Below are 27,491 nucleotides of genomic sequence, written 5' to 3' on the forward strand. Positions count from 1 at the left end.
GGTGGTATTATTTGATTTAGCCGTTGCTGACCTCATGCTTACATCTTTATCACAAATAAGACACCTTGCTTTCCCTGGTGCCAATTCCATGTAATAGTCCCACACTGGTGCTCTGCTTTTCTCTGCCATCTGTAAAACACACACACAGCTCTGAAGTGACAATGATACTGAAGAGTCTGCTTATGAGACAAATACTCTCAACTGTTTGAATAAAAATAGAGTTTAAGTTACCTGTGATGAATGTTGAAAACAAAAACTGTAATTTCTATATGCAGGAAATCCTATTTTAATAATGGACATGGTAAGAATTGACTACCAAAGTGCGAGTCATAATTCCCATGACACCTAGCAAAATCTGAAAAGCGGTTCCTTCATTCATTTATTCCATAGGATATTTTTTAGATTCACTTAAAATAAGGTCTGCATTTCGTGTAGGCTTACACCACCTTGCCAATTTTAGAACTGTGTAGATATCCATAGGACAAGGTAACTCTGATCAATATTTGCTAAATATAAGCAACAATAATTTTTTTTGTAGAGTGGATTTAATGAAAATATTTTGAGAAACGTTACCTTATCCTAGTGAGATTTACACGGGTATCAAAACGCAGAGGCGGTTTAAGCCTGCACGAAACACAGACCTTATTTGAAGTAGATCAAGACATTCTCTATGGAAGACATGAACGGTAAAATAACGAAGGAACCCCTTTCAAGTTCAGCCGCAAGTTATTACAGGAATTATAACACGTCAACTATTTCTCTCTAAACCATATACCTTTGACTATTACGAGCCTGCTGCTGCCTACCACCCCTCAGTCAGACTGCTCTATCAAATATCAAATATGAGCCCTTAGGTCAAATCCGGAAACTATCACCTCGAAAACAAAACGTTTATTCCGTTCCGTATTTTATTTAACGGGTGGCATCCATGCGAGCCTTAGGTCATTAATATGGTCGAATCCGGAAACTGTCGTCTCGAAAACAAGACGTTTATTCTTTCAGTGAAATACGGAACTGTTCCGTATTTTATCTAACGGGTTTAATCCATCAGTCTAAATATTCCTGTTACACTGCACAACCTTCAATGTTATGTCATAATTACGTAAAATTCTGGCAAATTAGTTCGCAATGAGCCAGGCAGCCCAAACTGTTGCATATACCCTGACTCTGTGTGCAATGAATGCAAGAGAAGTGACACAATTTCACCTGGTTAATATTGCCTGCTAACCTGGATTTATTTTAGCTAAATATGCAGGTTTAAAAATATATACTTGTGTATTGATTTTAAGAAAGGCATTGATGTTTATGGTTAAGTACACATCGGAGCAACGACAGTCGTTGATTGATTGTTTTTTATAAGATAAGTTTAATGCTAGCTAGCAACTTACCTTGGCTTACTGCTTTCGCGTAACAGGCAGCCTCCTCGTGAGGCAGGTGATTAGAGCGTTGGACTAGTTAACTGTAAGGTTGCAAGATTGGATCCCCCGAGCTGACAAGGTAAAAATCTGTCGTTCTGCCTCGTTCCTAGGCCGTCATTGAAAATAAGAATGTGTTATTAACTGACATGACTAGTTAAATAAAGATGAAATAAAGGAGTAAAAAAATTAATTTAAAAACATCGGCAAAATCGGCGCCCAAAAATACCGATTTCCGATTGTTATGAAAACTTGAAATCGGCCCTAATTAATCGGCCATTCCGATTAATCGGTTGACCTCTAGTCACAGCATCATCAGACTGCCTGCAATGACAACAAGCTCAATCTCAACACAGTGCGTTACAGGGAAGACATCCTCCTCCCTCATGTGGTACCCTTCCTGCAGGCTCATCCTGACATGACCCTCAGGCATGACAATGACACCAGCCATACTGCTCGTTCTGTGCGTGATTTCCTGCAAGACAGGAATGTCAGTGTTCTGCAATGGCCAGCAAAGAGCTCAGATCTCAATCCCATTGAGCACGTCTGGGACCTGTTGGATCGGAGGGTGAGGGCTAGGGCCATTCCCCCCAGAAATGTCCGGGAACTTGCAGGTGCCTTGATGGAAGAGTGGGGTAACATCTCACAGCAAGAACTGGCAAATCTGGTGCAGTCCATGAGGAGGAGATGCACTGCAGTACTTAATACAGCTGGTGGCCACACCAGATACTGACTGTTAATTTGGATTTTAACCCCCCTTTGTTCAGGGACACATTATTCCATTTCTGTTAGTCACATGTCTGTGGAACTTGTTCAGTTTATGTCTCAGTTGTTGAATCTTATGTTCATACAGATATTTACACATGTTAAGTTTGCTGAAAATAAACACAGTTGAGTGAGAGGCTGTTTCTTTTTTTTGCTGAGTTTACTATAGAATTACATGCATTCCTATAGAGGACTGCTCCTACTGGGGAAGTGCCAATATGACCGTCCGGTGCCCTCTCAATGGCCAATACATAGCATCAGCAATTGAGGGTTTATATATATCATTGGTCTCAACCAATGATTTATATACACACTTGATTACTAATTGGGGATGCTGTGTTGAAACCACCACGCCTCCATCTTGGTACACCTTAATGTATATATTTCAATTATATTATTTGGGCTAAACATATTTGTTGGTGCATTTTTAGCATCAGCAATCCAGGGTTTATATACATCATTGGTCTCGACCAGCGAGCCTTTGCTCTGGGATCGCTTGCTCCTTTCTGATGCACTCCTACTCTGTGAGCGTTGCTCCATTCATTTAAATCTGGGCCCTAGCCTTTACTAACAAATCCAAAACCGCTAACTTTCCAGAACAGAGCTAGATTCAAAACACCTAGCTGGAAAGTTTTATTCGGTAAGTAACATTGCGAGAAAAGGGAAATTACATATGTAGTTTATACATAAAATGAAAATAATTGTGTGAACAAAGATGAATTAATCTCCCTTTCCTCCAAAGTTCGGCTTTCCTCTCCTAATATAACTTGGGACAGTTGGTGAGAAGAAAAAAAACATCAATGCCTATGCTCAAAACAATTTTACAACAGCTATACATTTGTCTGCATATTTAGCAAAATCATGAACATTATGGTTTTAATCAAAGACAATGTGGGACGTACAGCACAGCACCCAAAAGGTAAGGCCATATTAGTAACAAGAGTTGCCTGGCTGGTCTTGAAGGAATCAGCTGAGGTGGCAATTGCCCTCCAAATTATGTTGTTTACTCCAAGTCCAATCGATAAAAGTGTCTCTTCTTCGATATCCCGGCAGAATATATTGCACTAACATGTACTGTATGAGCCAATGCCGTATCCATGGACACTGTTTTGGAGTGCAAACATCTGGATCATTTTCATTAGGGCACAGTATCAAACGTTTCAAAACATTTTATCAACAGGAAACAAAAATATGTGTTTCTTATTGATAGTCCCTCTGTTTCAGACCATTTTCTTCCATTTGGTGGCTAATGAACAGGGCCCTGCTTTGGATGTATTGCCATTGAGATGTGTTCCCTTAAGCCAGTTGGATCCTGTGTCCTCTCACTGCCGTTTGGATAAACACATACTGCTGGTATTGGTGGACTGTATACTTTAAAGTGAAAATGATGGAAAACAGAGCACACACACATTGCTTGGTAGGCTACATGAGCCTTCCACTCCCATACAGCGTCTTTTCCATGTTGACCACTGGCTTTCTAGCAGTGGATCAGTTAGGAACAAGATTCTCTATTTCTGAGTTCTAGGAGTGCGTGTGTTTTTTTAATTTTTACCACATGGGGGAACCGTGGGGGTACTGCTTAGCTTTGTAACCTCTTGTCCCTTTGTGGTCTCTGTCTATACGGAGACAACTCAGTGCTAAAAAAGGGCCTCGATCTCAGAGAGGTTTCTGTCTGGTTAGTCTGTTAAAGAGCATCTTGTGAACCTAAACAAACTAATTCAACCAGTAAAGCCAAGACACCAACCAACCATCCTTCTCTAAACGTACGTCCAGAAATATTGACACCTCTCACCCCTTTCTCCTTCCCGATACCAGTGGAGGCTGGTGGAGGGAGAAATTGGAGGATGGCTGCTGATTTAAAATTACATCATCCTCCACTGCCAAATACCCCTTCTCTCTCCCGCTTTCCTCCTCTCCTTAGGCTCTCTGGAGTCTCTCCTCAGACCGGCTCTTTGTCGGCCCTCCACAGCTGCTCTTTGACCTCGGGGGGCAGGGTGTTAAAGAGGTCCTCCTCCACCACTAGACCACACCTCTTCAGCAGCCTGCACTCTCCCAGCTCCACGGGCAGGCACTCCAGACGGTTCCCCCGCAGCTCCAGCTGGGTCAGGCCAGTCAGCTCGCCAAAGCGCGAGGGCAGAGTCTGCAGGCAGTTGTTGCCCAGGTTAAGGGTGCGCAGCTTCTTGCACTGGAACAGATCCGGCGGGAGGGACTCGATCTGACAGGGACAAGGAGGGAGAACAGAGAGAGGATGAATGTTGAAAAATAGGGGAAAGGTTCTTGTATTTGTTAACTTCTCCCCAGTGCATAGTTAACAGCTATATTTGTAATAGCAGACTTGGAAAAAGAGGCGAGAGAAATCCGTGCACTGTTCCCGCCGTAGTTACCCAATCAAAAACCAGTCACACACCAGCCCATAGAACTTTAAACCAATCAGAAACAAATCAAAACAATCTGCCCTAAAGCAAAGACTGGCATGATACCCTAGCCAAGAATATAGAGTAAATGATTTAGGTAGAGGTACAGACATACCGTGCATTCGGAAAGTATTCAGACCCCTTGACTTTATCCAAATTTTGTAACATTACAGCCTTATTCTAAAATGGATTCAATTGTTTTTTCCCCCTCATCAATCTACACACAACACCCCATAATGGCACATCAATATCATTTTTTGAAACATTCTTTGCAATTTTGTAAGAAAGTTAACTGAAATCACATGTACATAAGTATTCAGACCCTTTAATCAGTACTTTGTTGAAGTACCTTTGGCATCGATTACAGCCTTGAGTCTTCTTGTGTATGACGCTTGGCACATATATTGGGGGAGTTACTCCCATTCTTCTCTGCAGATCCTCCCAATCTGTCAGGTTGGATGGGGAGCATCGCTGCACAACTATTTTCAGGTCTCTCAAGAGATCAAGGACATTCAGAGACTTGTCTTGAAACCACTCCTGCGTTGTCTTGGCTGTGTGCTTAGGGTCGTTGTCCTGTTGGAAGGTGAACCTTCACCCCAGTCTTAGGTCCTGAGCACTCTGTAGCAGGATTTCATCAAGGATCTCTCTGTACTTTGCTCTGTTAATCTTTCCCTCGATCCTGACTAGTCTCTCAGTCCCTGCCACTGAAAAACATCCCCACAGCATGATGCTGCCACCACCATGCTTCACCGTAGGGATGATGCCAGGTTTCCTCCAGACGTGACGTTTGGCATTCAGGCCAATCTTGGTTTCATCAGACCAGAGAATCTTGTTTCTCATGTCCTTTAGGTGAATTTTTGCAAACTCCAAGCGGGCTGTCATGTACCTTTTACTGAGGAGTGGCCTCCATCTGGCCACTCTACCATAAAGGCCTGATTGGTGGAGTGCTACAGAGATGGTTGTCCTTCTGGAAGGTTCTCCCATATCTACAGAGGAACTCTGGAGCTCTGTCAGAGTGACCATCAGGTTCTTGCTCACCTCCCTGACCAAGGCCCTTCTCCCCCGATTGCTTGGTTTGGCTGGGCGGCCAGCTCTAGGAAGATTCTTGGTGGTTCCAAAGTTCTTCCATTTCAGAATGATGGAGGCCACCCTGTTCTTGGGGACCTTCAATGCGACATTTCTTAGTACCCTTCCCTAGATCTGCGCCTCAACACAATCCTGTCTCGGAGCTCTACGGATAATTCCGTTGACCTCATGGCTTGGTTTTTGCTCTGATATGCACTGGCAACTGTGTCAACTTATATAGAGAGGTGTGTGCCTTTCCAAATCATGTCCAATCAATTGAATTTACCACAGGTGGACTCCAATCAAGTTGGAGAAACATTTCAAAGATGATAAATGGAAACAGGATGCACCTGAGCTGCATTTCAAGTCTCATAGCAAAGGGTCTGAGTAGTTCTGTAAATAAGCTCTGTTTTGATTTTTTTATGCATTTGCAAAAAAAAAATCAGTTTTTGCTTTGTCATTATGGGATAGTGTGTAGATTGATGAGGAAAAATTACTTTAATCCATTTTAGATTAAGACTAACATAAAATGTGGAAAAAGTCAAGGGGTCTGAATACTTTCCGAATGCACTGTACACGTACATATTCTATAATAACTTATGCATCACTAACACCTGTTATTATTGGCTACCATCTGTTGGGACAACAGCACAATGAGTGCATCCTATATAGATTATGTTAATTTAAGACAATTACGATCAGAGTAAGCCAATTTACGAGCCTAAAAATAGCCTTAACAAATTACAAATGCTTTTCTTAGCTTCATGCGCTGAATATGTGAGATGGCTGGGGCTACTTTGGCATTGTTCTTCGAGCAAAAAACAAAAATGTAGCACATTGGTGTCCAGCTGCAAGCATTGGATCCTCGTTAGGGCCCACCTGGGAATGACGTTTTGCAAATTACACAACTCATTTAATTCAATAATGTGCAAATTGCAAAGAGAAGACTCCGGAGAGGATCGTAAAAACGGAACACATCAGAGGGGTTCCTTGTAAACGGGGCTAATTTGGGATGCATAACACTCTGTTCCAGGACTATTTTCAGTGTGGACAAAGGAGTTCAGCAAAGGGTGTTTAATAGATTTCCAACTTCATTGGGAGGAATGATGTTTGAAATTCTTTTGACATTTTTATCACGTTTTTTAAAATCATGATGAAAATGTCATTTTTTAGACCTATGCCTTCTGTAAAACCATATGACCTGTGAACGTGATAAAGACAACATATTGGTGCCATTATACTACTTATACTGTGCTTTAAAATATGAAGTATGTCTTGAATCTAAAATATTATTTTCACATTAATTAATTAAACTACCCTTTTGAATTTGTTTATTTTAAGACACTTTGTTTGGAACAATATACTCCACAAGTACATCACATTTCCAGAGTGGGCTTTCTGCTAATTCTGAAGGTATGTAAAATTATATGAGCACCATCACCACAGTGAATGGAAAAATGGATTCAAAGGGAACTCCCTCTGCTGGTGACTTGCTGAATGTGCAATCCTAAATGTGGTCTGTGATTGGTTAACCTCCCAAGGTCGATGTCTGCACCCCCACAGAAACCAAATTAGCTAAATAAAAAGAATCCCATACAAATCAGACAGTTTTAGCTAGAGATGTTTTTTGTTGTTGCATTGGATGCGTCCTAATTCTAGGATACCCACATACCTCACAAGACTTGTCTGAAGGTCCCCCAGCAAAAAAAGAAACGTCCTCTCACTGTAAACTGTGTTAATTTTCAGCAAACTTAACATGTGTAAATATTTGAATTAACATAAGATTCTACAACTGAGACATAACCTGAACAAGTTCCACAGACATGTCACTAACAGAAATGGAATAATGTCCCTGAACAAAGGGGGGAGGGAAGGGGTCAAAATCAAAAGTAACAGTCAGTATCTAGTGTGGCCACCAGCTGCATTAAATACTGCAGTGCATCTCCTCCTCATGGACTGCACCAGATTTGCCAGTTCTTCCCTGTAATGAACAGCATTGAGATTGCCTGCAATGACAATAAGCTCAGTCCGATGATGGTGGGACACCGCCCCAGACCATGACGGTCCCTCCACCTCCAAATCGATCCCACTCCAGAGTACAGGCCTCGGTGTAACACTCATTCCTTCGAGATATATATACATATATATATACACACAGTGGGGAGAACAAATATTTCATACACTGACGATTTTGCAGGTTTTCCTACCTACAAAGCATGTAGAGGTCTGTAATTTTTATCATAGGTACACTTCAACTGTGAGAGACGGAATCTAAAACAAAAATCCAGAAAATCACATTGTATGATTTTTAAGTAATTCATTTGCATTAATTTGCACAAAGCTGACATAACGTTAACCACAGAGAACTACAAAAGTTTTGCTACATTTCTCAACGTTGTCCTGAATTTAGTAGGTGCTACCGACAGATCAGTAGACAAAGTGATGTGTGACTTGACAGAGTGACTTGACACAAAGCTGGCCAAACAAGATGAAGCTACAAACAAAACGAAGTTAAATGGTTCCAGTCTGCCGTGAAGTGTTCATCCACGTATACAGATAAGAGTCTAGCTACATTTCCCAGATAAGTTTCTAATTTTGTCAGAAAGTCATTTTTATTGCAAGTTAATGCATACTGTTAGCTTGCTAGCTAATGTTACCTGTATGATCTGTGTAGTAATATGATTATAATCAGAAATCCATTTGCATTGCTAGTTATAGGATAATGTTAGCTAGTTAACATTGAACCTAGTTTGTTAGCTTTAGCTACCTACATATTCATACTCTTGCTAAGAGAGTTTGTATTGGTGGTAGACTCCACTTTGGCCCGATTATTACATGACCCATCAAATTAGTAGGTGTGTCTGGGAGTGATTACGGCCATCAAATGTATTTTATGAACATGTACATGTACATCTAGACAATAGTGACCCATCCACTTAGCTAGATTTGGTTAGGGGTGGTTAGAGTATTTCCTTCACATGACCCATCAATTTAGACAAGTGTGTTGGGTAAGCGTCATCTAATAACGATAAAATGTTTATAAAATATTTTTAATCTGGACACTTTGTTTTTGATATTGCTCCTATGCAAGTATTATCCCTGTACCGTTTACACCTTCTGTATCCTGTACATGTGATTCTATTTGTGATTCTATTTGATTTAGTGTGGGTTTACCACATGGACTCACATGTGAACCCTTAACCTTTTGCGTGTAGGGGGCAGTATTTTTGTTTTTGGCAAAAAAAACGTACCCATTTGAAACAGCCTATTTCTCAGCCCCAGAAACTAGAATATGCATATAATTGTCAGATTAGGATAAAAAACACAAAAGTTTCCAAAACTGTACAAATATTGTCTGTGAGTATAACAGAACTGATATTGCAGGCGAAAGCCTGAGGAAAATCCAATCATATTTTGAAACCTCTGTGTTCCTATGCATGCCTATCCTCCATTTAAAGGGATATCAACCAGATTCCTTTTTCTATGGCTTCCCTAAGGTGTCAACAGTCTTCAGACATAGTTTCAGGCTTTTATTTTGAAAAATAAGCATGAAGGATCACATTGCGTAAGTGGATAGGTGGGGGCTCTCAGAGTGAGTTTTGCACAACTGAGTAAAGTGGCCATTGTTTCTCCCGCTGTTATTGAAAAAGCTACACACTCGGTTGATATATTATCAAATATATATTTTAAAAACAACATGAGGATTTATTATAAAAAACGTTTGACATGTTTCTGTGGACATTATGGATATTATTTGGAATATACGTCTGCGTTGTCGTGATCGCTCTTTCTTGTGGATTTCTGAACATAACGAGACAAACAAACGGCTGTATTTTGGGTATAAAAATAGTCTTTATGGAACAAAAGGAACATTTGTTGTGTAACTGGGAGTCTTGTGAGTGAAAACACCCGAAGATCAAAGGAAAACAATTTTTTTGATTGCTTTTCTGATTTTCGTGACTTAAGAGGGTGTGAACGATGCTGAATGGGTGTAGACAAAGATGAGCTCTCCAGTAGGTGTACCAAAACATTCAATGGCCATTTTAGTTATAGCCTAATGTTAGCTAGTCAACATGGAACCTAGTTTGTTAAACTTATAACCCCACTTTTCAGAGTGTATCAACTTTAAATGCAGAATTACTTTCCCACTGTTCCTCCACGCTCCCGAGTGGCACAGCGGTCTAAAGCACTGCATCAGTGCAAGAGGCAGTGAAAAAATATTAAAACATAGTGTATGACATACAATTTTCTAGCTCTGAGTCTCTACTTTTATCCAATATAAAAATAGAATTTCAGATTTCGCAAAACATAAGACCGAATTGAGGCGGTTGGTCACATATGGAGACTGTTTAGTAACAAAAATAAGGAGTTAAATACGTACATGTAAAAAATAAAATGAATCTCTCAGACAGACTCTTCAGAACAAACTTCCTTTAGATTTTTTGTTTGGACTATCTGTTGTTCAAAGTAGTGAATCTGTTATTCAATGCATTTGTATGGGTTAATAGCTTAGACTCTTATGGGTTAAACATCCTTCTTCCCTATGAAGTTTCTATGTGACAATTGCCAGAACAATCTGAGATACCAAAAATATGTTTTGCTCCCGCTGGAGTGGAATCACCTTAAAACCATAATAGTATCGTTTAGAGTAACCATCTGATCCCACACACAGCAGATGCCCACCAGAACACAACAGGGAGAATGTTGTATAACCTCCCAGAATTCCTTGCAAGCCCTAAGCATGTTTCTCACTGTGAACTAGATCCCTAAATAAATCAATTGGATGAACGGCGTGTTTAACCCGACAGTAATGCACATTAGACATTACAGGCAAATTGGTTGTAAAGAGTATGAGGTCAGCTCATCAGGTGATCCGAGTGTTGTTCATGCAAAAATCACAAATTGGCCCATGCAAAAACATAAATGACCAGAGCTATGGCTAAGTCACCTCACATTTATATAATTATAAAGATATATTAAATGATGTAATGTGTTTACATTATGTATATTTACATGATATATTACATTTAGTTAGTGTTAAGAGCTAGCCTACACTAATATTATTCTCAAAACTCTTTAAAAGTCAGAAATTCGTTACACAAGAATTTGCATAAGTAAAATAATCTTCTTAAACAATTCACAAAACTCCTGAATGAGTCTAAGACAGCATAACCCTGAGGTGTTCTGTACAGAAGACAGTAAACCTTTTCCAGCTATCATTGGGGTGGCAGGTAGCCTAATGGTTAGAGTGTTGGACTAGAAACTGAAAGGTTGATAGATTGAATCCCTGAGCTGACAAGGTAAAAAAAAAAATGTTGTTCTGCCCCTGAACAAGGCAGTTAACCCACTGTTCCTAGGCCATCATTGTAAATAAGAATTTGTTCTTAACTGACTTGCCTAGTTAAATAAAAGGTTAAATAAAAATAAAAATCTGCTTAACAAGGCTGAGTTGCATCTAATAGGACACACTGTTCAAAGAATGACACTGTTTTAGGAGCTTGACTATACTAAATAGTCTTAAAAACGAATTCACTAGACATTTGGACTTCATATTGCCTTGAAAATGCTTACATTTTCAGTTACTAAAAAAATAAGTACAGTACCAATATAGTGAAAATCACCCCAGAGACAAGTTCTCTTTATCTGCAGCCAGAAGTATTTTATTTATGAATTTTTTGCTTTACAAAACAGACAGATAATGACAGCAAACAATACACTGAGAATACCCCCCACCCCTCAACTGGAGACAAATCAATACATTCAAAAACAACAGAGCACAACATTGCTCTTAAGGAATTGGCACCTTGCTTCAATGATATTTGACTTACTGCACAGTATAAGGACTATGCTCGGCATTAAAAATAATCACTGTGGATCAGGGTTGGTTGCAGGTTGCATGTTGTTTCCCACCATCACTTGAAAGATACGTGATAAAGGGCTGCCATATCTTAACAAATGTATTAGATCTGCAAAAGATATCATGTTGAATCCTTTCTATATTTAGCAAGCTGGTGACTTCAGCTAACCAGGTTTTAAAAACAGGTACCGTCTCCTTATTCCAAAGGCTCACAATGTTTCTTTTTGCAATAACCCTGCCATATTGTAATGTTTTTTGTTCCCCCCCAAAAAAGCCGGTTAAAGCTGTTAGGTGCTGTGACCTGCCTAAAACAGCAGTATCCGGGGCTGGTATGAGGTTACAGCTGTATACTCCTGAGAAACACTTAGAAATATCCTGCCAGAATGTGTGCAGTTTGGGGCATGACCAGAAGAGGTAACCCAGGGTACCCTCTGCAGATTTGCACTGAGGGCATATCGGAGAGACCGAGGGGTAGAACGAGTGTAATTTGGTACAGGAATAGTGTAGTCTGTGAATCACTTTGTATTGAATAAGTTGGTGTCGGAGTTTATCGAGCACAAGTGAATATCTTGAAGCAATCACCCCAACAGTCATCAGTAATCTCTATAACAAGGTCTTCCTCCCAGGTCTCCTTCAAATGTTAGAGTAATATGTTGTAAAGTTATCTACAAAGCTGGAGATCAAACTCTTGGAGCCAGGGGCAAAGTTCATGAAAATATACAACTGGTGGGCAGGTGTAATTGCCTCAAAATGTGGTATATTTAAGTAAACGTAGTTTCTTATCTGAAGATATCGGTAGAAGTTAGATGCGGGGAGATCGTACATTTCCCTCAACTGTGTGAATGTGGCAAAAATATTGACATAAAGGTCTGTAATAGTAGTAATGCCCTTTCTCTTCCAGAATAAAAAAAAAAGTGTTGTCAGTTGGTGTGTGTGTGGGGGGGGCATAATTATGTCAAATAGGAGTACATAGAGGTCTCCGGGAGACCAAATGTTTTCCTTATGATACCATTTTTGCATAAAGTTATTGCCAGTAATACCTGTAGAGGATTTAGTTGATGAAAAGAAAAGTGCTGGAAGAGAGGTGTTGTGTATATCTTGGATCTACCATGCCAGGGTATGCATCCTGCCAATACACCTAATAAACCTGCCCAATAACAATGTTGAAAATTTGGTAGGCTCAGGCCACCTAATTCTTTGGGCTTGATTATATGTTTTTTAGAGATCTGGTGTACTTTGTATCCCCACACAAAAGGCACGATAATAGAATCCAAGGATTTGAAAAAAGCTTTACTGGAAATATAGCCAAATTCTGAAAGAGATATAGGAATCTGGGGAGTGTAACAATTTTATAAGCGTTAACACGGCCTATCATAGATAGAGGCAACACTCTCAAGATCTCAATGTTGCGTTTCAACTTCTCTATCACGTCGTGGTAGTTCAATTTAGGGTCCTTGGGGATGTCAACCCCTAAATATTTAATTTAGTCTTCTGTGAATTTAAAACGTATATGTTTAAGGAACTCCCCTTTAAGAGGCAAGAATTCGCTTTTTTGCCAGTTTATGGTATACCCAGAGAGTTCTCCAAATGATTCGATGAGCTCCAACAGCAGTGGAAATGACTCTTCTTTGCCAGTTTATTACCCAGAGAGTTCTCCAAATGATTCGATGAGCTCCAACAGCAGTGGAAATGACTCTTCTTTGCCAGTTTATTACCCAGAGAGTTCTCCAAATGATTCGATGAGCTCCAACAGCAGTGGAAATGACTCTTCGGGGCGTGAGACAAACAAGATGATGTCATCCGCATAGAGCGAGATGCGGTGATCAACCTTGCCTATGTTTAGCTGAAGCAATGGCAGGACGGCTTCTGATACAGACAGGGGAATTATTGTGATTAGTGAGAACTGAAGCCGTCGGGCACGCATATAGTATTTCAGGCCACGAGACAACACTCTTGCCCAGACCAAACTCATTTAATGATTTCTGGTGCGTTAAGTGCAAGTATTGCAATTTTAGAATAAAGATTTAGTAGCTCTTCATACTGTCCCTCGAGGGTGGCGATGCATGTCTCATGGTCACCTGCGTTTCCTTCCAGATCAATAATGTGGGTTGTATGTTCAGCCAGGGAGGTTTGCACTGATTGTAAGGATGAGTCGAGATGAGTCGAGCGTTCATGTACTCTTCCATTGTCTTGATAGCTGCTAAAATAATAGTCAGTGAGGGCTCAGAGTCAGGGCTAGCCATTACGGTCAGGCAAATGCAAGCATCGCCATCCTCGTCTTGTGCTGTGGTGGGGACTTTACCATCTTTCTTTCTGGTTGTTTTTGGATTAATTAGTTTCCCCATGGCCGTGTTTTTCATGGAGTTGCTCATAGTAGCAGTTTGGTTGGGCAAAAGTAGAATTTAAATCAAATTTAAGCAAGGGTGAGGAGGTAGTCGGAGAAGTGTCTACTCCACGGTGCTCACTAGCGCCCCCCCCCATCAGTGTACTTTTAAAACTCGGGCACATTGCATCACATCAGTTACTTTACTTGAACTCATTCGAAACATATTATTAGCACTAGCAGGGTAGGCTGTTACTGTCTCAGAATATTGGGCAAATGAACTATTGAAGCGATAATTTCAACTCTGGAGTTGGAGACATCTCGGTCTACTACACAAAATTCTACAATGTGTACTCTACAATATGTGAACAAGATCATTAGGGCAAATTATCCCTAACATAACCACGTTCTTCATCATTATGCTAAGCCCTACCTTCCCATTCACATGTGAAAGAGGCAGGTAGACGGGGGCTTTTCAAGAACAAATGTCTAACATGTTCCTGTGACACACAGATAACTGCAAAGACAAGTGTTTCCTTTTGACCTGACCTGGAAATAATCTGGGCCCTAACAAAGACAGTTAGAGGAAAGAAGAAAAACTGTTGGTGCTAGATCTGTACTCACCCTGTTGGCTGTCACAGCAAAGTACTGCAGGTTCTGGAGGAAGCCCACGTCGGCATGTATACTGGTCAGGTTGTTGTGACTCAGGTCCAGGAAGCGCAGTTTGCGGCAGTAGAACAGCTGGCCCGGGATGTTCTCGATCTTGTTGCGGTTTAGGTAGAGCCTCTCCATGTTCGTCAAGGTGCCGATCTGGATGGGGATATAGGCGATCTGGTTGTACCACAGCTTCAAGTTTACCAGACGGTGCAGGTGCTGGAAGCTGATGATCTCCTCGATGGTCTTAAGGTTGTTGTCCTTCAGATCAATCTCCTGCAGGTTGTGCAGGCTGAAGATGGAGTGCGGGATACGTTCCAGGTCACAGCGCAACAGCTCCAGCTCTGTCAGGTTCACCATCTTCTTCAGGCTGTTGAGCACCATCAGCTTGGTGCCCTCATTGTTGATTGACAGCTTCTGAAGGTGGACCCCAACGTCTGTCACCACCTGAGGCAGCTTGGTCAGGTTACTCTTCAGACGGAGCACTTTGAGCCTCTTGAGCTCTCGTAGCCCGTCGATGACAATGTAGCGGTTGTTCTCTGCACTCAGGTTCCCTGTGAGGTGCAGCTCGCTCAGGTTCTTCAGGCTGTAGATCCATAGAGGAATCTCCTTGATGTCAGTGAATTTTATGTGGAGGGACTTGAGGTTCTCCCTCAGAAAGGCCAAAGCTGGGGCCTCAATTTTTGCCGGTGTGTGGTAGAGCCACATCTCTCTCAGGCTGACTAGCTGGGCAATGATGGGGGGGATGGTGACATCAGGGATGAGCTCCAGCTTGAGCACCTCCAGTTCTATTAGGTCAAACACTGTTTCAGGGATTCCGTTAAGCATGAACAAGTGCAGCTCCAGTTTCTCCTGGGAGTTCTTGGTGATACGTTGCCGCAGCTTATCCAGCGTCCACTCATTGTTGAGGTTCAGCTGACGCAGTTTGTTCTCGCTAACCTCCGACAGGAAGACCGCAAAGCGTTTGGAGTAGAGCGGGTCATACTGGTCTATCATGTGCAACATGAACGCAAAGTCGTTTTTCACGTCTGGTATGTCACTGTACCTGCTCTCCTCGCGGATTGACTCAAAGGAGTAGCGCTTAAGCGAGCGGCTGAGCATCCAGCAGAGGGTGTACATGCAGATGAGACCGTAAATCCCCACCAGGCTGATATAGAAACATGCCAGAATCTTGAAGAGTGTGGCCAGGGGGTGAGCACAGTGGTACATCCTATAGCCCGTCAGCTTCTCAATGTCCACCGTGCAGATCACACTGAACTTGATGTAGTGCACATAGTAGGCCGTGTAGCAGATGATCAGGATGAACTTGATGACTTTGATGATGGTCTGGCGGATGTAGAGCCGGTAGACAATGTCCCCTTCTTCGACATGGATCCGGAACTTCTTGACCTTCTCGAAAAGAGCTTTGGCCTGCTCGCCTTCCTTCTTGTCCAGGACACCCGTGTCGGAGCGGTCAACAATGCCCTGCTCGATGAGGGACTTGGTCCTTTGGAGCATGGGCACGCTGGCCTCCACGTCCTCGCTGATGCATGATGCCTTCTTGTCCATGGTACCGTTCATCTTCCCCAGAGGCTTGGGGTCGCTCTCCTCCACTACAGTCTCAGACAGAGCCCTGGTGGTCCATGGCGAGTCAAAACACTTGAGCAGGATGGACACAAAGTGCTCCAGTTTGGAGCTAGTCCGGGGGAACTTGAACCAGAAGTTACTGCAGGCCAGGAAGATGAGGGTGTGCAGTAGCACCAGGTAGGGGAAGTACTTGGCAAACCAGTGCAGCTTGTTCTCATAGCAGACCGCGTCAATGTAGTTGTACTGGTGCCGGTCCAGTTCATACTGGATGCCTTTTGGCTCAGGGTCAAAGGGGTCACGGAAGCTCATATTGAGGTACTCACAGGATTTGTTGACCACCCACTTGCAGGGCAGGCAGATCATCTTGTCCTGGGTTACCTGTAGCGTGCCCCCAAACACGGCGATCATGAGCATGACGATGGAGATGTAGTCTGTGAAGACGTCCCACCATGGCTTCAGGATGCGGTACGCCGGCTGTGTGTCGGCAAAGTACCGGAGCTCTGTGATGGGGATCATGATGGTTTACCTATAGAAAGGGATAGAGAAAAAATGTCATGCAAGACATTCACAATGCCACTCGTATACTTCAAAGTTAATTAGAGTAAAAGCTTCAAAAGGTTGGCTCCAACAAAGCTCATCAAATCGAACAGGATTGCACAATAAAGTCAGAGAATTATTTCCGTTGTGGGGTAATACGCCATGTCAGCATGAGTTAGGGCTGGGCCATGGACCGGTATTGATACACGGACCGGTTTGGGTTTTTACTTTACCTTCAAAAAACGTATTTGAATGTTTGGTTTGTTAAATGTGATATGCCATGTGTAACGTACATTTTTATAGATTACTTCGCTACTTAAGTCATCTCTCTCTGCTCTCTCTCCATGCCTCTTTCCACACAGACCTAGCCCCGCCCCGTCACTCAAGGAGCAGATGTTGTTCCTCAACCACGAGATACTTGAATTCAGTCTCTGCATGATTAATGCAGCACATTAAACAATGTTGAAGACAAAGATGCTGTTTTCACTTTGCTTCTTAATATAAATCCACTAGTGTTCTATTAGTTTGTGTTTCTTATACCTGCAAACAGCTAGATTGTCTTTTCTTAGCAAACTGGGCCTGAATCTTGTTAGCCGCTAATGCTAATCGCTAACTAGCTAATAAATGTACTGAGTCAGAGCAAACGTAACTAGCTATACAGCCTGATAATACCAGTGATGGTGTAGACCCACAATACCAGCCAAAAGTTGACACACCTACTCATTCAAGGATTTTTCTTTATGTGTACCATTTCCTACATTGTAGAATAATAGTTAAACTATGAAATAACACATATGGAATCATGCAGTAAAAGAAAGTGTTAAATCAAATATTTCAGATTTGAGACTCTTCAAAGTAGCTACCCTTTGTCTTGACAGCTTCGCACACTCTTGGAATTCTCTCAACCAGCTTAACCTGGAATGCTTTTCCAACAGTCTTGAAGGAGTTCCCACATACAGTGGGGCAAAAAAGTATTTAGTCAGCTGCCAATTGTGCAAGTTCTCCCACTTAAAATGATGAGAGAGGCCTGTAATTTTCATCATAGGTACACTTCAACTATGACAGACAAAATTAGAAAAAAAATCCAGAAAATCACATTGTAGGATTTTTAATGAATTTATTTGCAAATTATGGTGGAAAATAAGTATTTGGTCAATAACAAAAGTTTCTCAATACTTTGTTATATACCCTTTGTTGGCAATGACAGAGGTCAAACGTTTTCTGTAAGTCTTCACAAGGTTTTCACACACTGTTGCTGGTATTTTGGCCCATTCCTCCATGCAGATCTCCTCTAGAGCAGTGATGTCTTGGGGCTGTTGCTGGGCAACACGGACTTTCAACTCCCTCCAAAGATTTTCTATGGGGTTGAGATCTGGAGACTGGCTAGGCCACTCCAGGACCTTGAAATGCTTATAACGAAGCCACTCCTTTGTTGCCCAGGCGGTGTGTTTGGGATCATCGTCATGCTGAAAGACCCAGCCACGTTTCATCTTCAATGCCCTTGCTGATGGAAGCAGGTTTTCACTCAAAATCTCACGATACATGGCCCCATTCATTCTTTCCTTTACACGGATCAGTCATCCTGGTTCCTTTGCAGAAAAACAGCCCCAAAGCATGATGTTTCCACCCCCATGCTTCACAGTAGGTATGGTGTTCTTTGGATGCAACTCAGCATTCTTTGTCCTCCAAACACAACGAGTTGAGTTTCTCCCAAAAAGTTATATTTTGGTTTCATCTGACCATATGACATTCTCCCAATCTTCTTCTGGATCATCCAAATGCTCTCTAGCAAACTTCAGACAGGCCTGGACATGTACTGGCTTAAGCAGGGGGACACGTCTGGCACTGCAGGATTTGAGTCCCTGGCGGCGTAGTGTGCTACTGATGGTAGGCTTTGTTACTTTGGTCCCAGCTCTCTGCAGGTCATTCACTAGGTCCCCCGTGTGGTTCTTGGAATTTTGCTCACCGTTCTTGTGATCATTTTGACCCCACAGGGTGAGATCTTGCGTGGAGCCCCAGATTGAGGGAGATTATCAGTGGTCTTGTACGTCTTCCATTTCCTAAAAATTGCTCCCACAGTTGATTTATTCAAACCAAGCTGCTTACCTATTGCAGATTCAGTCTTCCCAGCCTGGTGCAGGTCTACAATTTTGTTTCTGGTGTCCTTTGACATGTCTTTGGTCTTGGCCATAGTGGAGTTTGGAGTGTGACTGTTTGAGGTTGTGGACAGGTGTCTTTTATACTGATAACAAGTTCAAACAGGTGCCATTAATACAGGTAACGAGTGGAGGACAGAGGAGCCTCTTAAAGAAGAAGTTGCAGGTCTGTGAGAGCCAGAAATCTTGCTTGTTTGTAGGTGACCAAATACTTATTTTCCACCATAATTTGCAAATAAATTCATTAAAAATCCTACAATGTGATTTTCTGGATCTTTTTTCTCATTTTGTCTGTCATAGTTGAAGTGTACCTATAATGAAAATTAGAACTTGCACAATTGGTGGCTGACTAAATACTGTTTTGCCCCACTATAGGTCTGTAGAAGTTTGGGTGAGTGTCACCTCCTTTGAAGAGGGGGATGACCCCGGCAGCTTTCAAATCTTTGGGAATCTCAGACGATACGAAAGAGAGGTTGAACAGACTAGTAATAGGGGCTGCAACAATTTTGGCAGATAATTTGAGAAAGAGAGTTCAGATTGTCTAGCCTGTCTGATTTGTAGGGGTCCAGATTTTGCAGCTCTTTCAGAACATCAGCTTTCTGGATTTGAGTAAAGGAGAAATGGTGGGGGCTTTGGCGGGTTGCTGTGGAGGGTGCTGGGCAGTGGACCGGGGTAGTGGTAGCCATGTGGAAAGCATGGCCAGCCGTAGAGAAATGCCTATTGAAATTCTCAATTATAGTGGATTTATCGGTGGTGACGGTGCTTCCTAGCCTCAGAGCAGTGGGGCAGCTGGGAGGAGGTGCTCTTATTCTCCATGGACTTTACAGTGTCCCAGAACTTTTTTGAGTTAGTACTACAAGATGCAAATTTCTGTTTGAAAAAGCTTGCTTTAGCTTTTCTAACTGCCTGTGTATATTTGTTCCTAACTTCCATGAAAAGTTGCATATCACGGGGGCTATTCGATGCTAATGTAGAACGCCACAAGATGTTTCTGTGCTGGTCAAGGGCAGACAGGTCTGGAGTGAACCAAGGAATATATCTATTCCTAGTTCTACATTTTTTGAGAGGGGCATGCGTATTTAAGATGGTAAGGAAGGCACTTTTAAAGAATAGCCAGGCTTCATCTACTGACGGGATGAGGTCAATGTCAGTCAATGTCATTCCAGGATACCCCGGCCAGGTCAATTAGAAAGGCCTGCTCGCAGAAGTGTTTCAGGGAGCGTTTGACAGTGATGAGGGGTGGTCGTTTGCTCGCAGACCCTTTACGGATGCAGAGAATGAGGCAGTGATCGCTGAGATATTGATTGAAAACAGCAGAGGTGAATTTGGAGGATGAATTAGTTAGGATGACATCTATGAGGGTGCCCGTGTTTACTGATTTGGGGTTGTATCTGGTAGGTTCATTGATAATTTGTTTGAGATTGAGGGCATCAAGCTTAGTTTGTAGGATGGCCGGGGTGTTAAGCACGTCCCAGTTTAGGTCACCTAGTAGCACGAGCTCAGAAAATAGATGGGGGGCAATCAATTCACATATGGTATCGAGGGCACAGCTGGGGGCAGAGGGAGGTCTATAGCAAGTGGCAAGAGTGAGAGACTTGTTTCTGGAAAGGTGAATTTTTAGAAGTAGAAGCTCAAATTGTTTGGGTACAGACTTAGATAGCCTGCAGAGTTCTGTTTTACCATCTTTGCAGTAGATTGCAACACCGCCCCATTTGGCAGTTCTATCTTGGCGGAAAACATTATAGTTAGCAATGGAAATTTCAGGGTTTTTGGTGGTTTTCCTAAGTCAGGATTCAGACACGGCTAAGACATCTGGGTTGGCAGAGTGTGCTAAAGCAGTGAGTAAAACAAACTTAGGGAGTAGGCTTCTAATGTTAACATGAATGAAACCAAGGCTTTTACGTTTACAGAAGTCAACAAATGAGAACACCTGGGGGTGGGAGTGGAGCTAGGCACTGCAGGACCTGGATTAACCTCCACATCACCAGAGGAACAAAGGAGAAGTAGGATAAGGGTACGGCTAAAGCCTATACGAACTGGCCGTCTAGCACATTCAGAACAGAGAGTAAAAGGAGCAGGTTTCTGGGCACGATAGCATAGATTCCATGCATAGTGTACAGACAAAGGTAAGGTAGGATGTGAGTACATTGGAGGTAAACCTAGGCATTGAGTAATGAAGAGAGAGAGATATAGTCTCTAGAGATGTTTAAACCAGGTGATGTCATCGCATATGTAGGAGGTGGAACAACATGGTTGGTTAAGGCATATTGAGCAGGGCTAGAGGCTCTACAGTGAAATAAGACAGTAATCACTAACCAGGACAGTAATGGACAAGGCATATTGATATTAGAGAGAGGCATGCGTTGCCAAGTGAACATATGCGTCCAGTGACTGGTTGGGCTGCTGGGGACACAGCGATTCAGACAGTTAGCAGGCTAACAAGCTAAAAGTTAAACCAAGTTAATTCAAACAATTAGGAAGTAATCTTTATGATGCCTTTTACAATAGGCCTACAGCCCAGTCAGCTACTTTCAGGTCAAGCCAGTGTGTGGGTTGCCAGAGTGGTGTGTGTGTGTGTGGGGGGGGGGGTACTCCATGTCAGGGACATCCCAGACATCCTGTGAGCAGACAGAGAACACTATGTGGCTCCAAGAAGACAGCGGAAGCTGGATGCAGAGGGGAACAGAAACTGACACAGCACACAAATGCTAAAGTAAACAATAAATGTATTGTTACAAGACCCCGCACAAAAATGAGTAATCATTGTGACTCGTACTTTAAAAACACAAAGTTCTAAAAAGGACAAGCCCATCAGGTAGGCAAACTGGACATTGTCAGGAAGGCGAGCTTTTGAGAACTTTGGCCTTTAAAAGTACATTAAGAAAACAGGGACTGGCTGCAAGAGTGAACATGTTTCTAACGGTTAACTTTCTGAAGACATATTACTCAATGCGGGAGATTTAATGACGGTATTTATGGGCCAACAGCTAAATGTCATAGACAGCCTGTCTGATTATAATAAATCCAATGCTGAATCCATTACCATGGCTAGAATGTGTTTATGCCGAAAAGGCTCACATCCTCATGGTGTTCCATCTGTTATGTCTAGCTCAGCTATAGTCAAACTGTATCCTCTCCACCAGTGATATTTTATCTCCCAGACAGCACAGACGTGGAAAAATGTAAGGTTACTTTGCGTAACCCTGGTTCTCTGCTATTATGAGTGAGATCTCTTCACTAAGACTGCCAAACTTCATAAAGTGAGGGTCAGCCCAAAATAAGACGCATACAATCTCAGTTTAATGAGATATGCTACAAAAACAGTGCCCAAGAGGTAAACTCCTTTGTAGGAGAGGGACCTTCCAGGCACCTCCAAAGATTATCGCCCCATTATAATGATTCCCATGATCCGGCAGGATATCGTCAAAAAGAGAAGGGCCCAATAAGTGCAGCGCATAACACCCTTGCCCGAGCTCTCCTACAATCCAAGTAGATGCGAACTGCACGTAATGGACAAGAGAGACACCCTTTTAGAGAAGGCAACAGGTGAAAAGCCATAGGCTCCAAGGTGCGACAATGGGAAAAAGTCGACCCGGGCCAAAGATAGGGTTAGGTACATTGACCTGAAAAACCCCAGGGCAGACTGTTGGCGCGAACAGTGACTGGTAAAGCACAGTCCACACATACGTTTTGTGATGCCAAAGGCCTTAGTAAAGTGAAAGAAGGAGGAATACTTTCCAGTGGCATAATAGACACGTCCCAGGACGAGCTAAAATCTCAGACTGGGCTTAAGCAAAGTGCCCTGTTTAGAGACTACACAACAGTTATGGATAATCTGTTTCAAGCATCTCTGAACTTTGCTCCATTCATCTTTGCCTTGATCCTGACTAGTCTCCCAGTCCCTACCGCTAGAAAACCTTGAGCCTTGAAAAGGTTGAAAAAGTGGCTAAAGGACCATAACAAATATGAACCTTCTCTCACCCCAACAAACCCTGCAAGGAGCATAGGACCATGGAAAACAGTGTAGTGAAAAACAATCTGTCACACCACTTCTCCACAAAAAAACAACACACCAACTGTGAAAACAGAAAGCTTGCATAAGTGGCTGCCACTCTTTTCCAAGAGTTGCAGGCCTGTCTCTTTCCCTTTTTTTCTAAAGAATCTGGGTGAGGGTGGAGAATTGCTTCGTTCGCTAGGGTTTAAACCCTGCATGACGGCAGCCAGGGTTGGGGAGTAACTGATTAATGTATACTGATTACAAAAAGAAAATACTTTTAAATGTTTGCGAAAAAAAAGAGACACCTTTCTGTTCTCAATGGCATTCAATTCAGCATTGGAAAAAAGGCACAATTTGAAGTTTGTTTCACCTGATTGAGTCTGACCACAAGTCAGAGATCACGTATCCTTTTTGTCTTCTTCGAACGCATCTTAAGGCGAAAGTAATACAAAAGTAACGGAAAGTAAATGAGATTACATCACTGAGTTTGGGTAATCCAATGTCCAGGCTCAGGGTAGCCTTAGCATGAATCCTGCTAGTGAGGGCCTCTTAGCTTCCCTGAGGCAAAGGCAAACTGGTACTGCGGGGAGCAGTTAATAAATACAAAAATTGGAATTTAAAAAATAATAATAATAATAATAATCAGGGCTTGAGTCTTTTCCCATTGTATAGATCCATTGACGGGCGCTGAGCCACTACAGGGGATGGCCACACAATTTCCAGTCTGGCCGCAGCCGCTTTCAGACATAAGAGTCCAAACTTCACTGGACGTGGTCTGTGGGCCTGAGAGGGTGGGAGAACGGGGTCGTCAGTCCCCATCTCCTGCACTCTCTCAAGGATCTCCATGATATTAATCCCATTGTGATCCCCCAACTCGCCTTCCCCTGACACTATGTCATCAGCCATTGAGGGGAGAGAGTGGAGGCTAGTGGGGCGTTAGTTAGCTAGAAGCTACCTTGTGGTTAAGGTGTGCTGTGTCTAGCTCAGTGCTGGCCAAGTTAGCCTTCAGAAAGAGAAAAACAAAAACCTTCCGGTTAGTACACAACCTCTCGACAGGGTATGGAGACCACCAGTTGAAGTCAGAAGTTATCCTTCAGGGTTCATTTCTGGGTATCCAGTCGATATGCGGCGAGCTAGAGTAGTGAGACCATTCGTGAGGAAGAGAAGCAAGAATAACCAGAGGGTGGTAGACTGGCTCCTTTTATAGAAGTGAGAGTATCACCTCATTCACTACTCTACCTATGTCTCCAACAGACGCGTTTGATAGGTACTTCCATGAGAATAGGCGGTTGTAGCGAACCCCCACATGTGAGATATCAAAATAAATATTTGAAAGAGAACGACCCATTTATTAGGACATTGTTGGGGCCAGGAGTTTTTACTGATCACATGACCTGATTAGGGAAAATAATCTCTACCCTAGTCAGGCCGCCTTTCGTTCCAGTTCTCTGCTGCCTGTGACTGGAACGAATTGCAAAAATCGCTGAAGTTGGAGACTTTTATCTCCCTCACCAACTTCAAACATCTGCTATCTGAGCAGCTAACCGATCGCTGCAGCTGTACATAGTCTATCGGTAAATAGCCCACCCATTTTTACCTACCTCATCCCCATACTGTTTTTATTTATTTACTTTTCTGCTCTTTTGCACACCAATATCTCTACCTGTACATGACCATCTGATCATTTATCACTCCAGTGTTAATCTGCTAAATTGTAATCATTTGCCTACCTCCTCATGCCTTTTGCACACAATGTATATAGACTCTCTTTTTTTTCTCTACTGTGTTATTGACTTGTTAATTGTTTACTCCATGTGTAACTCTGTGTTGTCTGTTCACACTGCTATGCTTTATCTTGGCCAGGTCGCAGTTGCAAATGAGAACTTGTTCTCAACTAGCCTACCTGGTTAAATAAAGGTGAAAAAAAAGAAAAAAAAAGGACAAGGAGGTCAGAAACACCTTTGTCCTGAGACATTAATACTACTACTACGGTCTACTGGTTGTAGACCGTAGGACATTCCTCAGGAAATGAAATCATTACTCAGGTACACAAGTCCTCCGCATTTGGACTGTTTAACCCAGACACGCTACTTAATGAAAACATCTCAAACTGAGATCATAGTAAAGCTTAGAGTGCCCCAGCAGAACAACCCCTTCCAATATCAGCTATCTAATCAGTTATCAGTTTCCTTTTTCTATGTGTGAGGTCAGTTGGGGTGGACTGGGTGTAGACTTTAGTTTCTAGCTCCCTCTCTCCATGTGCACCTCCCCTTCTACCTGCATGAACTAACAGGAAGAGAATAAGGGAGTGTGGTCAATGGAAGCTCACAAAAGAGCCTCATCCAGTCCAAACCAGTCAGACGAAGCCATCTTAAGTCACTCTATTTCTTTGGATCACTGCCCACTCTTACAGTAGCTCCCAGTTTGTCAGAAGTCTAGTTTAAACACTCCGACTGAGACCGAAAAAAAAAGGTTTGTTTCTCTCTCTACGCTGTCCATTCCCCCTCTCCCTCCCTCCACCCCCACCCCCTCCCCTCTGTATAGCACGAACCAAGTAACCTATCAAATGAAGTCTTTGTTTGCACAAATTTCAAGTCGTGGTGGCATGACTTCTACAATTCCGTCTGAGAGCATAATGAATAATGTGTGCCAGCCTACTGGGTGACTCAAACAGGCCGTTATACAGCTGCACAGTTCACAGTGTACCTAGCTGCGCACTGAGCACTATCTGGCAGATCTGACACTGTAAAGGCAGTTCACATGGATCACTATACGGCAGCTTGATAAATCATTCCCGTTTGCCCCTGGGGTATTAAACATATCCATCCAACAACAGTACACACAACATACTTTCTCTCCTTCTGCTGGAGTTACACTACTGGTGAAAAGTTTTAGAATAGCTACTCATTCAAGGGTTTATCTTTATTTTTACAATTTTCTACATTGTAGAATAATAGTGAAGACATCAAAACTATGAAATAACACATAAGGAATCATGTAGTAATAAAAAAAAAGAGTTTAGATTTGAGATTCTTCAAATAGCCACCCTTTGCATTGATGACAGCTTTGCACACTTGGAATTCTCTCAACCAGCGTCATGAGGTAGTCACCTGGAATGCATTTCAATTAACAAGTGTGCATTCTTAAAAAGTTAATTTTTGGAATTTCTTTCCTTCTTCATGTGTTTGAGCCAATCAGTTGTGTTGTGACAAGGTAGGGGGGAATACAGAAGATAGCCCTATTTGGTAAAAGACTAACTTCATATTATGGCAAAACAGCTCAAATAAACAAAGAGAAACGACAGTCCATCATTACTTTAAGACATGAAGATCAGTCAATACCAAAAATGTCAAGAACTTTGAAAGTTTCAAGTGCAGTCGCTAAAACCAAATCTAATTTTATTCGTCACTTACACATGGTTATCAGATTTTATTGCGAGGGTAGCAAAATGCTTGTGCTTCTAGTTCTGACAGTGCAGCAATATCTAACAAGTAATATCTAACAATTCCACAACAAATACCTAATACACACAGATCGGAGGGTCACAATTGGTGGCTGACTAAATACTTTTTTGCCCCACTATATATGGATGAGCAATGAACGAGCGGAATAGGCTAAGATGCAATAGATAGTCTAGAATACAGTATGAGACGAGTAATGCAAGATATGTCAATATTATTAAAGTGGCATTATTAAAGTGACTAGTGTTAAAGTGGCTAATGATTTAAAGTATGTATGTAGGCAGCACCCTCTCTGTGCTAGTGATGGCTATTTAACACATCTGATGACCTTGAGATAGAAGCTGTTTTTCAGTCTCTCGGTCTCAGCTTTGATGCACCTGCACTGACCTCGCCTTCTGGATGGTAGCGGGATGAACAGGCAGTGGCTCAGGTGGTTGTTGTCCTTATGATCTTTTTGGCCTTCTTGTGACATCAGGTGCCTTAGTTGTCCTGGAGGGCAGGTAGTTTGCCCCCGGTGATGCGTTGTGCAGACCACACCATCCTCAAGAGAGTTGTGGGCAATGCAGTTGCCGTACCAGGCGGTGATACAGCCAGACAGGATGCTCTCAAATGTGCATCTGTTAAAGTTTGTGAGGGTTTTAGGTGACATGCCAAACTTCTTCAGTATACCTTATTAGGTATGCACGTCGGCTTTGACATTGGTTTTGCACATTGGTGTTAAACTAGACATTGGGCCGATGCTGGCATTTTTAGAAATATATCGGGCATCCTTAGTTGAGACGCAGGGCCTCAAGCTCAATGATGATCTTGAAGGGTACTATGGTGTTGAATGCTGTAGTCAATGAACAGCATTCTTGCATAGGTATTCCTCTTGTCCCAATGGGATAGGGCAGTGTGCAGACTGGGATAGGTGGAGATTGAATATGTCCGTAAACACACCAGCCAGCTGGTCTGTGCATGCTCGGAGGACGTGGATAGGGATGCCGTCTGGACCGGAAGCCTTGCGAGGGTTAACATGTTTAAATGTCTTAATCACGACGGCCACAGGGAAGGAGAGCCCACAGTGCTTGGTAGAGGGCCGCATCGGTGGCACTGTATTATCCTCAAAGCGGGCAAAGAAGGTGTTTCGTTTGTCTGGAAACAAGACGTCAGTGTCTATGAAGTGGCTGGTTTTCCTTTTGTGGTCCGTGATTGTCTGTAGACCCTGCCACATAAGTCATGTATAAGCAGTTGAATTGCGACTACACTGTCTCTATACGGACATTATGCTTGTTTGATTGC

General features: G+C 42.5%; 1 protein-coding gene across 1 annotated transcript in view; it reads right to left on the minus strand.

Annotated features, from left to right (window-relative positions):
* Positions 1-2,800: 2,800 nt before the first annotated feature.
* Positions 2,801-27,491, minus strand: part of LOC112230755 (volume-regulated anion channel subunit LRRC8A-like) — a 30,354-nt gene continuing 5,663 nt past the window's right edge. The window contains exons 2-3 of the mRNA XM_024397023.2: positions 14,464-16,585; positions 2,801-4,395 (exon numbers count right to left, since the gene is read on the minus strand). Coding sequence (XP_024252791.1) covers positions 4,120-4,395; positions 14,464-16,575 — 2,388 coding nt within the window. The 5' untranslated portion in view covers positions 16,576-16,585 and the 3' untranslated portion in view covers positions 2,801-4,119. The remainder of the gene's footprint in view (positions 4,396-14,463; positions 16,586-27,491) is intronic.

This window comes from Oncorhynchus tshawytscha, linkage group LG33 (genome assembly GCF_018296145.1).
Source record: "Oncorhynchus tshawytscha isolate Ot180627B linkage group LG33, Otsh_v2.0, whole genome shotgun sequence".
NCBI lineage: Eukaryota > Metazoa > Chordata > Actinopteri > Salmoniformes > Salmonidae > Oncorhynchus > Oncorhynchus tshawytscha.